The 17,487-nt window shown below is 50.6% G+C and overlaps 1 protein-coding gene across 3 annotated transcripts in view; it reads left to right on the forward strand.

The window, feature by feature from the left end:
• Window positions 1–17,487, forward strand: part of ENAH (ENAH actin regulator) — a 1,361,004-nt gene that overhangs the window by 925,445 nt on the left and 418,072 nt on the right. For all 3 annotated transcript variants that reach the window (XM_069608703.1, XM_069608701.1, XM_069608702.1), the window contains one exon: window positions 6,304–6,713. In XM_069608703.1, coding sequence (XP_069464804.1) covers window positions 6,304–6,713 — 410 coding nt within the window. The remainder of the gene's footprint in view (window positions 1–6,303; window positions 6,714–17,487) is intronic.

The following is a 17,487-nucleotide window of genomic DNA, read 5'->3' on the forward strand; positions in this document are numbered from 1 at the left end:
TCTGCTACTTGCATGTGTTACCCTTCTTTGTTCTCTTGGCCACTTTTCGACAAAACCCAGTTCTCCATCATGGGGTCTGGCATGGATTCACATGCTCATGAATATTCCCTGCTGTCAGGCTGGGACTCCTTGGTAATGAAAAAAATCTGTTTCAGTTTAGTTTCTGAACTGTCTTTCTACTAATAACCATCACTGGTCTCTGGGTCATACTTCCCCCAGCCAATGACTGCCCTCTACTTACGCCCCTTCTCTGGCAGCCATCTTCAGATTTTTACCGCACGTTCAAGTGTTGGGAGTCCTCATGCTATAGCTCTCGAGCTTTTACTGCGTATTGTGTTTTTTCAAAGAGTTTTGCTCTCATTTTTCGATCACATTCAAGCCTCAAGCTCCACCGAATCTTCTTCCGATTAACGGGGACCCGTTTCAGAATTTTCTACGCCCCCCCAAGGGCGAATTTTCGAGTGTTCACTTCTTGGAGGATTCCGGAAGATCTTTGAGGCCTACACCGCGTGGTCATGACCCAGGACAAAGGAGACACAACGCCTGTTGGATCCAAGCTGCTTAGGATCTGCCCTGGATGCAGATTACAGAATGTCTTCAAGGAAGGTGAGAACTCCCGGTGCCTCTACTGCCTTCACGACAACAAATCGCACGTGGAGAAGGACTGTGCGTTCTGTAAGAACATGTCCGTCCGGCCAATGAAGGACCGTCTTACACGGCTCACTAACTGGCTGGAGGGGAAGAGCCCAGCAGCAGGTGAGAAGAAGTCTGAGCGGTCTTCTAAGACCTTTAAGGGCGCTCCAGCGACGGGGGCCCAACAAAAGGCTAAGCACCGTGGGCACCGGGAGCGCCGTTGGTTCGGGCACCTCGGCTGCCAGGCAGGGCACAATGTCACTGACGCCATCATCCACGAGCCAAAGCTCTGGCTCGGTTAAAAGGAAGTCGGAGAATCTGGGTAAGCTTCGGGAGAAGCCCCGGTCGATCCAGACGGAGACAGCCAAGGGGGGGTGAGGTGGTGACCCTCCCCCTAAGGTGAAGGCCTCAGACGCGCCCAAGGTCGTGAAGGCCCAGATTCACCCGGCGAGGCCTCGATTGAAGGAGTCGTGGCGGCCCTGGTCGAAGCCTGCGGAGGCTACCACAGTGGGGATGACCTCCGGGCCTAGAGTTTCCCTGCCACCCAGGAGGGTAACATCTTTCCAGCCTATCGAAAAGACCCCCGTGAAACCCCGGGATGAGAAAGAGGGGAGGGGGCACGGTAGCCCCAATGGACACATACCACCTCCGAAGATGAGCTGGCTGGCGTCAAAAAGATCCTGGACAAGAAGTTCGCGGAGGCCAGGGCCTACGGGAGGGATCCCGACGAGGCGGATGTAGAGAGCAACAGTGGGGCAGACGAGGAACCGCGGAGGACCCCGCGCCCCAGCCTTCGCTCTCGTCGCAACCAATGCCACAAGACAATTCAGGAGCAATCTTGATGGCTTTGCAGGCTCTGTGTACGGAGCTAAGGACAAGGTTGCCCTTACCACCAGGGGACGATCCAGCCGCGCCTGGACCGTCGGGGAGCCCACCGAACAAGCAGAGACGAATCCATCCTCCACCTTCCTTCCAGCCTTCACCCCCATCCCCGCCTCTGAGGGACGAGACTGAGACGACAGGGACGTGTTAGGGAGAATTCTCTGTTAAGGCTAATTTCCCAAACCTAGTGAGTCCCCCAGCAGCTTTGCTGGATTTTTGGGGTTTATTTTTTTCTCCTGCTAAGAGTGAGACTCTTTTTCTCCCACTCTTAGACATGATTTGAGATATCCTTTGACTTTGTGATGTGTTTATGGGCTATGGGGTCTTTTACTCCATAGGGTTTCATGTGTTTTTTGGTAAGTGTTACACAGCACCCTCAGTGCAGTAACACAGGGGTGTCATAGTGACCCCCAAACATAGACTCCATACCCTGGGACTGACTACTGTCTCCCAGGGCATGTAAAGTCACCATTCACTTTACTAGTCTTAAATTCGGAACAGAACCATTACAAACCATCATTGTGGAAGTACTGGTAGGGTTAATTGGATTACCCCTGGGTCTGTTTTTCGAGGGGGCACTGTGCAGTCCACCCTCGTCGAGTTTCTGGCTGGTGGCAGTGGTTACCACGCAAAATATTCCTTAAGAATATTTACTATGGGATTTTCCCATTCATTTTAAACGCACCACTTTTTGGTGCAATGTTAAAGATACCGCCGGGTTATTTATTTAATATTTATTCCCCAGTTGGGTCTTTTTGCCAGAACTCGGTTTTAAAATGGCATTTGTGTTCGCCTCTGTAACTCCAACCCAAGTCAAGCCCTTTGTTCCACTTTTTGGCGGGCTTCTACACAGAAGCCTCCAAAAGTGGTGCCACTCTGTCTGGGTCTACAGGATGTGCGGGAGTGGGTTTTAGGCACCCTGGACTGAGTTGCCTCGGCAACTCAAGTCGCACTCTTGTGTGATTGGCCCAGTGGTGAGCCGCCCGGCTCACCACTTAGCATGTTTGAGTGACAGCTGGGACTGATGAATGGGGGTTTTCTGCATAAAAGCAGGGCTTTGGGGACTGGAACATCAGACGTCGCCACAGGACTAAAGAATCCGAAGAGGGAGAAGCTGAGCCGACCTGCAACGACACCACTGATGGAGCCCTGCTGAACCGCCTCACCACTTCTTCCAACGACAGATGAGATCTTCATCCCGAAGACTTCTTCCTTTTGACTGGTGGGGATAACCAGTTTGCCCGCCTTCCCGGATCATCTTGTGGCTGCCTTGCCTGTACCAAGCACCCCGGCAACCGGAATACCACGTTTTACCACTACCGCGAATAAAAGGGTAACCTTGTAACCGGAGAACTCCGCGGCTGGTTTCTTCCCTGGCAGTGCAACGACCTTCAGCTCTCCTCCACGTCGAGATCTTCTCTTCCTCTGGACGACGCCGCGACTTGCACCCGCTGCCAGGAACAACTGCCCCCGCTGGAAGATTCTCTCCACTTTCAAGGTACTGTGTCCGCCTGGCCTCCCTCGCAACGGTCTGTGTGGGGTGTCTCTTAAATCCTCAAGTTTCCACTTGGATTGGCCCTAGGCTGGCTAACTGAACTTTTCTGACCTGAACTAATTCCTTTTTGAACTCTCTGCAAGAATTTTCAAGCCTTATAAACTGTGTGATCTTGGGCACATTGGTATTCTACTCTCTCTAAGAGGGAGCCTGGCCTCTGAACTTTTTGCTCACCAGTAGACTTTGACTTTTCTGCCTTGCTGGGTGCTTCTAAAGTATTGTGTTGTGCTTTTCTAATTTCTGCCTTTTCCCTCCCTTTTTTTGATAACTTATTGGAGTGCCATCTTTACTTAAGCGCTCACCTCTGTCTGAAAATAAGGTGGTGTTAACTAAGACTTGTCTAATAAGGGATGTATATATATTAAAAGTGACTGTGTTTTGAACTTGCTTACAATAATGGTGCTGGAGTGTTTCTAAGTGTGTCTTTAAATAAATAATTATATAGTTTGATACCAAAGCTCTGGTCAGTGTTTGCATACTCTATATACTGTCTAACTCTTCTTGAGAGAAGTCTGGCTGCTCAGCCACAGCTTCCAGGTAAATCTGAGTGGTACAGACTGCTACCAATTGGGTTTACTGCCTACACCTGTAGCCTTAAGCCTTTTGCAGTGGTCCCTAAGGGAACTGCACAGGTTTCTGCCTAACAGGACGGACGACGGTGGTGACGATGGGACGATCTCCCATCACCCCCTTGCCGGGCCTCCCACCGCCCGACGAAATTGGTTCCTTTCACGCCATGGGGAGGCCAAGAGAGAGACCGTCCTCTCAGTCCCCTTACTGGACGACATCTGGGACGAAGGACAGTCCCTTCTGAAGAACCCGTCCACGGCCCCTGCGAAGAGGGACCGGTACGAGTAGTCCCGGATTCAGTGGTCTCCGCAGCGGCCAAGAAGAAATCGGCTGGGGCGACTGCATCAACTTCCACTTCCCCGCTGGACGTCGAGGGGAAGAAGATGGATGTCATGGGATGGTGGGTCATCTCGTCGGCAGCGACGACCATCAAGGCGGCCAACGCCCTTGCGATCGTGGCATGCTACGACAGGGAGCTGTGGTTGAAGATATCTCCCATCCTGGACTTCCTCCCAGATGACAAGAGGGTAGAAGCCCTTGAAATCCTGCAGGAAGGTGAGGTGGTGTCGGACCACGCCATCACAGTGCCACAGACCTCGCCAGATGGGCAACAGTGTTTGCCTTCGCCGGTGCAGTTGGTTCAGGGCCACTGATTTCCGTCAGGACATGCAGACCAGGGTACTGGACATGCCCTTCGACGGGAACAACCTGTTCGGCAAGGCAGTGGACGAGTCAATGCAGGCCATCAAGGCGGACACCGATACGGATCAGGCCCTGGGTTCTCTATCAGCGACGGCCGTCCTTTCGGAGGCAAGTTTCAAGGTGCCTCCAAAGGATTTGGCGGCAGTTCCTTGTACTGCCAGGCAGCCCTCTCCTCATCGCAGGAAGCCTACAGAGGCCGCAACAAGACAGGAGGACACCGTCGCCAAGGAGGCCAAAGTGGCAAGGCCTCTGCAAAACAAGACTGAACCGGCTGTGACAGCGGGCCCCCACCCGAGCACCCCGGTGGGAGGCCGGCTGGCGAAATTCGTCAGCGTGTGGGAGTCCATATCCACCGACTGTTGGGTGCTGGATGCCCTGGCCCATGGGCACTCCCTGGAGTTCCAAAGAAAGTGTCCCCGCTTCCCGCCTGTGGCCAGGAAAGAAAACCACATGCCACAGCTGCTTCTGGAGGTACAAGCAATGCTGAAAAAGGGTGTGATAGAAATCGTCCCAAAGAGGCTCCGCGGCTCCGGAGTATACTAGCGGTACTTCTTTGTCCGAAAGAAGACCAGCCGCTGGCGGCCCATCCTGGACCTTCGCCGCCTCAACAGATGCATCAAATCCCTGAAGTTCAGGCTGGTCTCCCTTCAGCACGTGCTGGGACAATTGGAGGAAGGCGACTTCCCGTTGTCGCTGAACTTGGAGCATACTTACTTCCACATCCCCATATGTAAAGGACATCGAAAGTTCCTACGGTTCGTGGTCCAAGGGCGGCACTACCAGTTCAAGGACCTGCCCTTCGGGTTGAAGTCGGCGCCAAGGGTCTTCACCAAGTGCCTGGCACCGGTGGCAGCGCGGCTGCAGGGGATCTGCGTATACCCCTATCTGGACGATTGGCTCATCCGAGCAAAGTCAAGAGAACTCTCCGTCGATCACACAGCAAAGACCGTTAAAAACAATGTTTGCTCATTTACACACTTGAGACCCTGTATACCAAAGAGCATTCCATATACTTAGTCTATGGCACAACGCTTCCATAAAATGGCTGTTTTTCCACGCACCGTTGTAGGGTACCTCAATGTATAGTATAAGGAATATTGCAAATCAGAATATTTTTAACCGTATGAAACCGCAGGTTGTAACAAGGGTAGTGTGATATATGAATGTCTTGCATTCCTTATGCTCATACAACCACGCCATACATTGTTGGTCTCTTCCTTTCTGAATCAAGATGTCTTCTACTTGTGTTATCCTTTGAAGGTATGTGCTGTAGCCGCCGGTTATACAGACTTTAAAAGCATGCTTGTGGTTTCAATGTATTAATACGCAGATGGATTATGCTGGCCTAGCATACCTGCAGATCAGTCTCATCAGCTAATGCCTATACATTGACTGAAGATTCTTTTTTTTTTTTTCCTAACTGCAAGTCTTCTCCTTTTTTTTTTTTTTTATTAAGTTTATTTTGTCTGAAGATTCTTGTATTCTGAAGTAATCTAAAAAACTAGTCCTCCCATGTTGAGCTGCTTTCACACTGACGTAATAATCCCACTGCACTCCACTCTTGGGTAGAGGGGTCCCAACTGCACTGTAATAACATGCAGGTGTTTAGAGATGTTGCAAGTTGCCCTCTTTCCCACCCAAAAGAAGCGAGTTTGCATTTGCTTCTATTTTTCGTGGTGGAAGAATAGCTTCATGCATAATAGACATTAGGGGGTAAAGTAAATCCTGTGTAGTGGACTGCTGCTCTTATTTGATGTGCACACAATGCTCTGGTGTTTCACTTAGTTCAGTCGGCCGTTCTTAAAGCTGTTTTAAATGTGCATGCTATAAAGAGTGTTACTGAGAGCAGCCAGGTAATTGATTAGTTTCTCTTTAAATATTAATGGTGGCGTATCCGAGCATTTACCTGGTAGCTATGGTTTCCTTTTATTTTAACGCTTTCCTTGTTTGGCTTCTTTCAGGCAGCTGCAGGAGCAGCAGCGACAGAAGGAGCTTGAACGGGAGCGCCTGGAGCGCGAGAGGATGGAGAGGGAGAGGTTGGAGCGAGAGCGGCTGGACCGAGAACGGATCGAGAGGGAACGGCTAGAAGAGGAGCAGCTACAGCTACATCTGGAGCGGGAGCGAGACAGGCAGCGAGAACGGGAGAGACAGGAGCGAGAGCGACAAGAACTCCTGGAGGTGGAGCGTCAAGAACGGGAAAGAATCGAAAGGGAACTGCTGCTCGAGCGCGAGAAGCTCGAGCGGGAGCGTCTCGAACGAGAGAGAATCGAGAGGGAGAGACTTGAACGGGAGAGACAAGAAAGAGAGCTGCAAGAACAGCTAGAAAAGGAACAATTGGAATGGGAAGAGGAGCAGCGCCTATCCAATGCCGGTAAGAACCCTCCTCCACCTGTTTACTGCCGCACGTCACTTTAGTGTGGCGATTTACCTGTGCATATTTCCCCTCAGAAACCACCATACGTCAGTTTGTTTGCTGAAATTGCACACTTTCCTTTTCGTTTCTGTGCAAAATATGCTTCAGTGTGTACAGAGGAAATGTATATTATTCTTACTTTTAAAATGTTACTAAAGGTGCTGTTGTAGAGGTTGGAATATGCATACCCTTCTCTTAGTTGGCAAGAACTTAGAAATGCGTTTCATGAGCATGTCACGCCAATTATGCCGAGCTTGTTAACACCTTTTTCTCTTGTGCTCTGCACTGACGTGCACACCTAGGGATTCTCGCAGCCCCACTGCCTTCGGTTTCGCAGATTGCTCCCCCTTTCTAGCTCTGTCAATCGAAACTTTAGTTCGGGTCGAGTCTATGCACATGCTTGTTAGAATTCTTGCTGCTTTTCTACCTCAATGCTGCCACAAGGTGTTGCTTCTAAGCCCCGAGTCGCAGACAATTTAACGTCCAGTCCTACACAGCACAGTTAACCTAACCGGGTACTTAGCAATGTTTGGCATGGCCTTTATCTGAGGGCTGGAATAGGCGCAGGCTGTTTTTACACGTTGCTCAAAATACCTGCTATGTTCTTTCAGTGGGGTGATTCTAATAGTAGGGATGTTGTATGTGTTAAGTTTGTAAATAAAGTCTTACACGTACTCCAAAATTGGCTTTTGTGCTAGTGGGGCTAACCTGACACTGGGGTTATTGCTCCAATCCATTTCTTACCCCGATTTCTTGTAGATCCCTTGCTGCTAAACTGCACAATGTATTTTTTATCTTCAAGGCATTCTTTTGGATTTCTAAACGCAGTTTTTTGATGTTGGACTACCGCAGACAGTCGACCACGTTTAATTTTGGTTGGTTTCTAAAGCGCTACATCAATTTGTAACCTATATTTTCCTCTTGTAGAAATATAATTCGGATTTTGAACTAGGCACTCTTGGAACGAGAGTGGGCACATTGTTAACCTTTAATGGTAAATTGGAGAGGAAAATTGGAGAGGGGCACCCAACTTCACATGTGCCTAAAATGATTCAAGATATAGTGCACTGGTGCAGGCAGTGAAATACGTTCGAACAGTGTATTTCTAAAACATGCATCCACCTACCAACTTTGCCCATAAACATTTCTCAGATTGCTAGATATACAGATCTAACTCCTTCATTAGAAACTACTCCTTGGGAATGAAAACCAATTCCTTTATTGCACAGCAGGTTCTGAATCAAAAACGAATTTTGTGCAAAGCAAATGAATGTACATTAATTATGGTGTTTCTTCTTAGAAACCCCACAAATGAATTTGTAGTAAATGTCTAAATACCAGCCTGGCTGTTTCCTTCTAACTGACCAGACGATGGTTGACTTTGACCATGAGATCTACGAATACTCCCTCGAATATGCGCACTACAAAGTTTACACATTAAGCTGCTCGGAGTAGCAGTGTAGACTGACTTGGCAAGCACCCCATTTCACTCAGGAACACCTGCAGCATTCTGGTATGCGTGCTAAGAGTACCTATATGACAAACACCCAATTTTGCCACACGAGCACCTGTGAGTGATACAGGAAGCTGGTCTCTAGAATAGCGCCATCATAACACAACACCACTTTGTACTTAAGAGCACCTGTTTGGCACTCCAGTATAATTGCTAGTATAGCACCCATATGGGGAAACGCTGCTCTTGTCTCATGAGCCAACTGTGGGCCATTCTGGAGGGGAGTACTGATTGTTAAGGAATGATGGTATACTGGCTAGACTCATTGCTCCAAAGTAGCAATGAGATATTACATTGGGGTTTTAAGAACAGACACCCTGAAAGAGCAATTCATTCCAATCTTTGAACTCCACAGCTTAGGGGTTTCTAAACATCCCAACCTGTAAAGTAGCTAATATTCAGTCTTTTCGGTCTCTGTCAACTCCATGTTGACAGATGACCGAGCTCGCCAGGCGCTATACTTGGACAAACCCCAAGGTATTCATCTTTTCGTCCAGGAGGAAGCCATATATTATAGAATGTTAAGGACCTGTGTTTAAATGCTAGTGGTGTGAATCCCCAATCCCAAGTTTTAAAAGGAAATTCTAGTCCTGGCAAATAAATTAGAAGCTCTGATCACACCTGAATCTTGTCACTAACGTCCTTCTATCCCGATTCTGATTTTCCTCAGACCTGCTTTTCACCCGTCGTTGGTTCATTTTCCTGTCGCTCAAAGAGGGATACTCCCAAGTGCAGAGGTGTATTTACAAATAGTTTGACTAGTTTTTGGCCAAGGGCTACATTTGGATGTACAATTAATTTCTCCAGCATGGGGTCTGGCATGGATTCACATGCTCATGAATATTCCCCGTCAGGCTGGGAATCCTCGGTAAAGAAAAAATCAGTATCAGTTTCGTTTCTGATCTGTCTTTCTTAGTAATAACCAATCACTGGTCTCTGGGTCATACTGCCCCCAGCCAATGGCTGCCCTATCCCTAAGCCCCGCCCCTGTCAGCCATCCTCAGATTTTTACCGCACGTTCAAGTGTTGGGAGTCCTCGTGCTATAGCTCTCAAGCTTTTACTGCGTTTTGCGTTTTTTCAAAGAGTTTTATCTCATTTTTTCAGCCAATCGAGCCTCAAGCTCCACCGTTTCTACTTCCGATCAACGGGGACCCGTTTCGGAATTATCTACGCCCCTCAAGGGTGAAGTTTTTGTCGAGTTACACTTCTTGTAGGATTCCAGAAGTTTCTGAGGCCTACCTCTTGGACATGGCCCAGGAAAAGGGAAGCTTGACACCAGGATCCAAGCTGTTCAGGAACTGCCCTGGATGCAAGTTGCAGAATGTGTTTGAGGACGAGCATTCGAGATGCCTCTACTGCCTCCATGAAGACAAAACGCACGTGGAGAAGGACTGTGCGTTTTGCATGAACATGTCGGACCGGACTGAGGGATCGTCGGACCCATCTCGCCAACTGGCTGGAAGGCAAGAGCCCGTCAGGTGAGAAGAAGTCGTCCGAGCGGTCTTCTAAGTCCTCTGAGGGCGCCCCGGAGACGGGAGTCAGCGGCACCGGGAGTGCCGAGCGGTCCTGCTCCTTGGCTGCCAGGCAGGGCGGATCCTCACCGGCGCCATCAACCACGAGCCAACGCTCTGGCTCTGGGAAGAGGAAATCCGAGAACCCGGCTAAGCTTCTGGAGAGGCCACGCTCGAGCTTGAAGGAACCAGCCGAGGGGGAGCGAGGCAGTGACCCACCCCCCAAGGTGAAGGCCACAGGCACGCACAAGGTGGGGAAGGACTTGATTCACTCGGCTAAGGCCTCTATCGAGGAAGTCGCTACGGCCCTGGCACAGCCTGTGGAGGCGACCTCGGGGCCCAGAGTTTCCCTGCCACCACGGAGGGAATCCTCTTTTCATCCCATCGAGAAGACCCCCGTGAAGACCCCGGTGGAAAAAGAGGGGGGGTGGTGGCCATTACGGACACAGACACAGCCTCCAAGGAGGAGCTGGTTGAAGTCTTGGAGGGCCTCGACAGGAACGTTGAGGAGGCCCGGTCCCACAGGAAGGATCCCGATGAGGACGATGAGAGCGAGGGTGGCGCCGACGAGGTTTCAGTGGAGGAACCATCGCGCCCGTCGCAGCCTGAGCCGCAGGACAACTCGGCGGCCATTTTGATGGCAATCCAATCCTTGTGCACGGAGATAAGGTCAAGATTGCCTCTACCCCCGACGGATGACCCAGAGCCGGGCCCGTCGGGAAGCCCTCCAAACAAGAGGAGGAGGATTCATCCGGCCCTGCCTTTTCAGCCCTCACGGCCCTCGCAGCCTTTGTCCCTGTCCCCTGTCCCTGGGGATAACAAGGGAGCAGATACGGCAACGACGGGTTCGGATGACGGTGGTGACGACGGGACGGATCTCCCATCACAGATTCCTCGGGCCTCCCCGCCCGACGAAATTGGCTCCTTCCACGCCATGATTGCCAGGGCATCCGAGCTTTTCCAGCTCTGCCCCGAAGAGCAGAAGGAGCGCTTCCTCTACCCATGGCACGAGGCCAAGAGGAAGACGGTCCTCGCAGTGCCGCGGCTAGATGATATCTGGAACGACGTACTTGCGCTTCTGAAGAACCTGTCCATGACGCCTGCCAAGAGGGACCGGTACGAAAAGAAGTACCGAGTCCCCGACGCCACCCCCTTATGCCTGAGGGCACAGCTGACCCCGGATTTGGTCATCTCGGCAGCGGCCAAGAAGAAAGCGGGTGGCATCAGCTTCAACTTCCCCACCGGACGGCGAGGGAAAGAAACTGGATGCCATGGGACGGCGAGTCATCTCATCGGTGACAACGACGATTAAGGCGGTCAACGCCCTAGCGATTGTGGCCCGCTACGACAGGGAATTGCGGTACAAGATCACCCCCCATGTTGGACTTCCTACCGGACAAGAGGGCAGAGGCCCTGGCGATCCTACAGGAAGGTGAGGTGGCGTCGGACCCCGCCATAACTGTAGCCACGGACATTGACGACACCGGTTTCCGCCAGTTGGGCAACAGCGTTTGCCTTAGACGGTGGGGGTGGCTCAAGGCGACGGATTTCTGCCAAGACGTGCAAGCCAAGGTTTTGGACATGCCCTTCGACGGGAACAATCTGTTTGGAAAGATAGTGGATGAGTCACTGCAGGCCATCAAGGCCGACAGACGTTTCGGGCCTTGGGAGTTCTGCAACAATGGCGGCCGCCCTTTCGGAACTCCGGAGGCAAGCAAGGTGCCTCCAAAGGATTCGGCGGCGGCTCCTCGACGTACCGTCAGGCAGCCCGCTCCTCGTCGCAAGAAGCTTACAAGGGACGAGGCAAGTCAGGTGGATCTCACCGTCGTCGCCAGGGAGGCCAGGGCAGCAAGGCCGCTTCCAAGCAAGACTGAACCGGCCGTTGCGTCGGGCCCCCACCGAAGCATTCCGGTGGGAGGCCGGCTGACGAAGTTCATCAGCATGTGGGAGTCCATCTCCACTGACCGTTTGGTGCTGGATGCCCTGTCCCACGGACACACTCTGGAATTTCTAAAGAAGTGCCCCCGAATTCCTCCCGTGGTCAGGAAGGAAAACCACGTCCCTCAACTGCTGTTAGAGGTAAGGGTGATGCTCAAGAAAGGAGCCATCAAGCTTGTCCCAAAGAGGCTCCGGGGCTCCGAAGTATATTCAAGATACTTCCTCGTCAGAAAGCAGACAGGAAGATGGCGTCCCATCCTGGATCTGCTTCGACTAAACAGATACATCAAGGCACAGAAGTTCCGGATGCTCACCCTCCAGCACGTGCTGGGCCAGCTGGAGGAAGGCGACTTCCTATCGTCGTTGGATTTGGAGGATGCGTACTTTCACATCCCCATACTAAAAGGAAACCGAAAGTTTCTCAGGTTCGTGGTCCAGGGATGGCACTACCAGTTCAAGGCCCTCCCATTCGGATTGAGGTCGGCGCCCAGGGTATTCACTAAGTGCCTAGTGCCAGTGGCGGTGCGGCTGCGCCTGCAGGGGATCCACGTCTACCCCTACCTGGACGATTGGCTCATCCGAGCAGGAAAAAGGGAACTCGCCGTCGAACACAGAGCGAAGACCGTCCTGCTGCTCACGGACCTGGGATTCTCCAACTTCCCCAAATCCCACCTGGCTCTGTCACAGGTCGCACTGTTTCTGGGAGCCAGGCTCGATAGAGTAGCGCGATTGGCCTCACTGTCGGAGGAAAGGATGAAGGCCATCCTGGGCAAGGTGCAGTGTCTGCTGGCCACGGACGTGGCCAGGGTGAGGTCCATCAAGTCCCTTCTCGGGATGATGTCCTCATGCATCTACCTGGTGCGCCTATGCAGGCTTCAAATGCGCCCTCTACAGGAGTTCCTCGATGCCCGTTGGATGCAAGCGACGGGCAGCTTCGAGGACAAGATCTCGCTCAACGAGGTATTCCACCAAGCGATTCGGTGGTAGGGCACCCGCGCGCATCTTGCGGTGGGCACGGACTTTCAGACCCCACAACACAAGTTGACGACGGATGCCTCCCTGGAGGGGTGGGGAGCGCACATTGGAGATCTTCAAGCGAGAAGCTTCTGGCTCCCGGAGGAGAGGACGCTCCACATCAACATACTGGAGCTCGGAGCAGTGTTCTGGGCCCTCAGATCGTTTCTCCCATCCCTCAAGGGCAAGGTGGTGAGGATCTTCACCGACAACACCACCACAATGTTGTACATCCGGAAGCAAGGGAGGAACAAGATCCCCAGCCCTGTCCAAGGAAGCCCAGGATCTGTGGCACTGGGCTGTTGCCCATGGGATGTTTCTGGTACCCTTTCATCTGGCAGGGACAAACACAATCTGCGACTAGCTCAGCCAGGAGCTGCGCGCGTGCTACAAGTGGGAACTGCAGCAGGATCAAGTGGATCGACTTTCAACGATGGGGAAAACCCCAGATCGACCTGTTCGCGGCGATGAACTCCAAGTGCCAGAGGTTCGCCAGCAGGTTTCCCCAGCCGAGGAGCATGGGCAATGCTTTCTCGTTCCCCTGGGACGGCCTGTTCCTGTATGCGTTCCCTCCGTTGCCATTGCTACTGCGACTCGTCAACCAGCTCAAGAGGTCCCGGTGCAGGATGATCCTTGTCGCACTGGTGTGGCCGAGGCAGATCTGGTTCCCGGACCTTCTGGACTTGTCCGCGTCCCCACCAGTCAAACTGTCGACGCAGATCTTCTCTCCAGAGAAGGAGGCGCCATCCTTCATCACGACCCAGAGTTGCTGAACTTGCAGGCCTGGCTCCTGCAGCACTAGAGTTTGGAGGGTACGATATCCCGGCGGAATGCAGAGAGGTTCTTGCAAAGGCCAGGGCGTCCTCAACTCACAAGTGCTACGGACACAAGTGGAAGAGGTTCTCTGTCTGGTGCCGTGCAAAGAAGATTAACCCTCTACGGATTACGGCCCCTCAAGTGCTACCGTACTTACTGTCGCTGACCAAGGCTGGACTAGCTCATGCTTCCATCAAGATACATCTGGCAGGGATTTCTCGATACACCAGAACTGCAGGACGGTCATCCCTGTGGTCTCATCGCCTGGTGAAGGAGTTTATGAAAGGACTGTTCCGATCGTTGCAGCCAGTGAAGGCTCCAGCCCCGACGTGGGAGCTGAAAGTGGTGCTGACCAGGCTCATGGGCCTGCCATTCGAGCCTTTGCATTCGGCTCTGTTGAAGTTCCTGTCATGGAAGACAGCGTTCCTTGTGGCCATCACCTCCGCATGACGTGTGGGAGAGATCCAGGCCCTATCCAGCAAGCCTCCATACTTGACTTTTCACTAGACTAGGGTGGTGCTAAGGACGCACCCCTCCTTCATGCCCAAGGGGCGGTCGGACTGCCATCTCAACGAGCCCTTGGTGTTACCAGTTATCTTCCCGTCGCCTTCATCGCCGGCTGAGAGGACTTTGCACTCGCTGGCTGTTGCTAGAACGCTGAAGTTCTACATAGACCAAACGAAGAATTTTTGGAAGACATCACAGCTGTTTGTGAACTTTGGACCTGTGAACCAAGGGAAGGCTCTCTCGAAGGCTTCCATTTCCAGATGGCTCTCCGGGTGCATCATGCACTGTCACCGGTTGGCAAACCGACCGTTGCCCGGCCGTCCGAGAGCTCATTCGACCAGAGCGATCGCTGCTACCATGGCGTTCTTGTCTGGTGTACCCCTGCTGGACATCTGCAGAGCTGCTACGTGGAAGTCGATGCACACCTTCGCAAGATTCTACTGCGTCGACCGGGATTCCAGGGAGGAGTCCAGAGTCGGCCAGGCAGCGCTGCGCAACCTGTTAGCCTGAAGGTGGACATGGTGAGGAGGTAAGAGTTGCTTAATGTTCAGTAATGCTTAATGTTGAGCCTTTGCCACCTCCCGTGGTTGTGCATGTGTGTACTGCTATGTATTCTTATATTCATGAGCATCTGAATCCATGCCAGACCCCATTCTGGAGAAGTAACAAGTTACTTACCTGTAACTGTTGTTCTCCAGCATGGGTCTGGCATGGATTCACCTGCGAACCCTCCCTCCTACCCCTCTGCGGCTCTTCACTTGGTCATACTGCCACTTTACGTGCTACCAAATCTGAGGATGGCTTCCAGGGGCGGGGCAGTCATTGGCTGGGGGCAGTATGACCCAGAGACCAGTGATTGGTTACTACTAAGAAAGACACATCAGAAACAAAACTGATGCTGTTTTTTTTCTTTACTGAGGATTCCCAGCCTGACTGGGAATATTCATGAGCATGTGAATCCATGCCAGACCCATGCTGGAGAACAACAGTTAGTTAAGTAACTTGTTCCTTACTAATGGCCATTGTGTAAGTACGTTTAATTTCTAAGAGACAGGTCGATACAGAACACTGTGAAGACAACTTTTCTGTTGTCTGCTGATGCTCTGTCCACAGGCCTGTGTTGCCTTTTGGCCCTCTTGTGAAGGAGAGAGCCAACGCGAATGGCAGCAGGCACAAATTACCATGATTAAGTTTTAGCAGTCATACTCTCACATTCTATACCTTTACTGTCCAAACTTATAATTATGGGTGATATTTTCAAGCGCTTTATTGTTAACTTTTGCAAAATACATAAATGGAAATTAGCACAAAACCTAATGTACATTGGGTGTTTTGTAACTCTTGTACTACCAACTTTATTTGTCAGACATCCGTTGTAAAGATCTTTTATAGAAAGCAAACGGAACCCTTATTTGTTCCTGTGTCTGGGTTATCTAGTGCATGACCTTCAGTGGTTTGTCTCCTCCTTTAATACGGAGAAAAGGGTCTCTGGATGATGCGATTAGAGCAGGAGTCAAATTGGGAATGCTTCGCTGGACAGGCAGCTTTAAGGTCTTCCAAAGGGCAAATATTAAGGTTTTCTGGTAGTTAATTCCAATGTGTGTTCCCAAACACCCCAGCCTTCCGCAGCTACATGCCTTTTTAGAGACCACTGTTTGACTGGACACGCTATTTGCTAAATCTATATCCTGTATCAATAGGTAAATATGGATTTTTGACACTTGTTCCAGAGCACATTGACGGTGCACAAGAGCTTGATGTTCACCCTGACACACATAGGAGGCTAATAGTTACTTAAGGTCAGGAGGGAGAGTTTATCATCTTGAGCTTTTCTGCCCTGAAGTGAGCGAAATGGCGTGGTTTCAGGGTTTCCTTTGGACCCGTTTGTGTAAGGCGTTCCAATAATCCAGCCTAGCCAATAACACTGCTTGGATGGCTCTGGTTTACAGCCATGCAAGAACTCGATGAATGTACGATTTTTCCACAGCTTGTGAAGCTGGACATGAGCATTCCTCGTGGAGCTGGGACATGAGCATTCCTCGTGCAGTGCTAGATATGGTGCTGAAATTGCACAAGTCATGGTGGGCCCCACATTACTTATTTTTCGCGGATAGAAGGTCTTCTTAAAAAAAAAAAAAATGTGGAAGGACGGATATTTGGAAAGTCAAATAACAGGAATTCACGTTTTCTACCTTTTTAGGCCAAAACCACTGCGTGAGATCAACTCTTGCACTTGTTGAAGTTGTTTCTTTACAGAGATTCTGCCTTAATTTTATTTCTTGAATTCACATTTACACCTCCTGGGAACGTCTATGCATTTAAAAATATCTTTGGTATTTGTATAGTGTATCGTTCAGATTCCAGTAACCGGTTGCCTTGGAGATCAAGGGAAATGGCTCAAAGACTTAGTGGTTTGGAACAGCTAGGTTTTCAAAGCTGTCCTGACAGCTAGGTAATCCCCTAAATCATGAGTGTGTGTAGGAAGTGAGTTCCAAAGAATTCTGGTCTGGCCTGAGCAAGCACAACCACCTTTCTTTGTGAAGCAAAGCATGGAGTGGAATCGAGTCGTTTGGTCTATACATAATGGCTTTGAAAGACATTAACTGGCTTCCCATTGTTTCGAGGTCCAAGTCCAAACTCTGAAGGTTAGAACTCCACTTTCATGTGGGGCTACTTCAGTAAAGTCACAAATGCCGATTACTGTTACCATGACCGATTCAGTAGTTCCGTTTTGCCCCACTTCACCCTGCTGCCTTCTTTTAGCTGAAGTCAAATGAAGCCCAAGTAGAGGGGAGTCTGGGTTGTGCAAAAAATTCCCAAAAAGCCCAGCCATGGTCCAAGAGGGATCATGCATCACAGAATGCTATGACCGCCCATACCCAAAGGGAACCTTAGGAATTTGGCACTTGTGCCCATAGGTCTGCTGTTTAGTGATATTCATATTTTTTTTTTATTTTTTTTTTATAACTGAATTGCCCCTTTTGCTCTTTCGGCTCTCCAGTAAGCCCCAATTACTGGACTATTTCTTATCGGGTAGCTCTGTGGATTAATATCCATGTTGCTTGCAAGTTACAGGATTGTATTATACCACAAAACCCTCCCACTGTTGAGTTTGTTTGACTTATTTAATGTAGTGCTCGCCTTTTCAAGTTCCCAATATAAAATAATTTGCTGTGTTTTTCATTTTACCCACCTCAGCATGTGCACCATTCTAGCATGCTTTTGAAGGGAAGTAGATTGAAAATGGTGTGCCTGACTTAGTGGTATGACTCTTCGTCTAGTTGCATTTCTTTAAAGATTTGACCTCTGGTAAAAAAACGCACACCTTCATCTCAATTGGATGAAGCACAGGTTAAATTATTGTACTATACTGCTTTGTGTCATGGGGGTAGGGAGTGTGGGGAAAGGTGGCTGCTGCAGTTTAAAAGTACA

This window comes from Ambystoma mexicanum, chromosome 4q (assembly GCF_040938575.1).
Source record: "Ambystoma mexicanum isolate Mex_15411 chromosome 4q, UKY_AmexF1_1, whole genome shotgun sequence".
Classification (NCBI taxonomy): Eukaryota; Metazoa; Chordata; class Amphibia; order Caudata; family Ambystomatidae; genus Ambystoma; species Ambystoma mexicanum.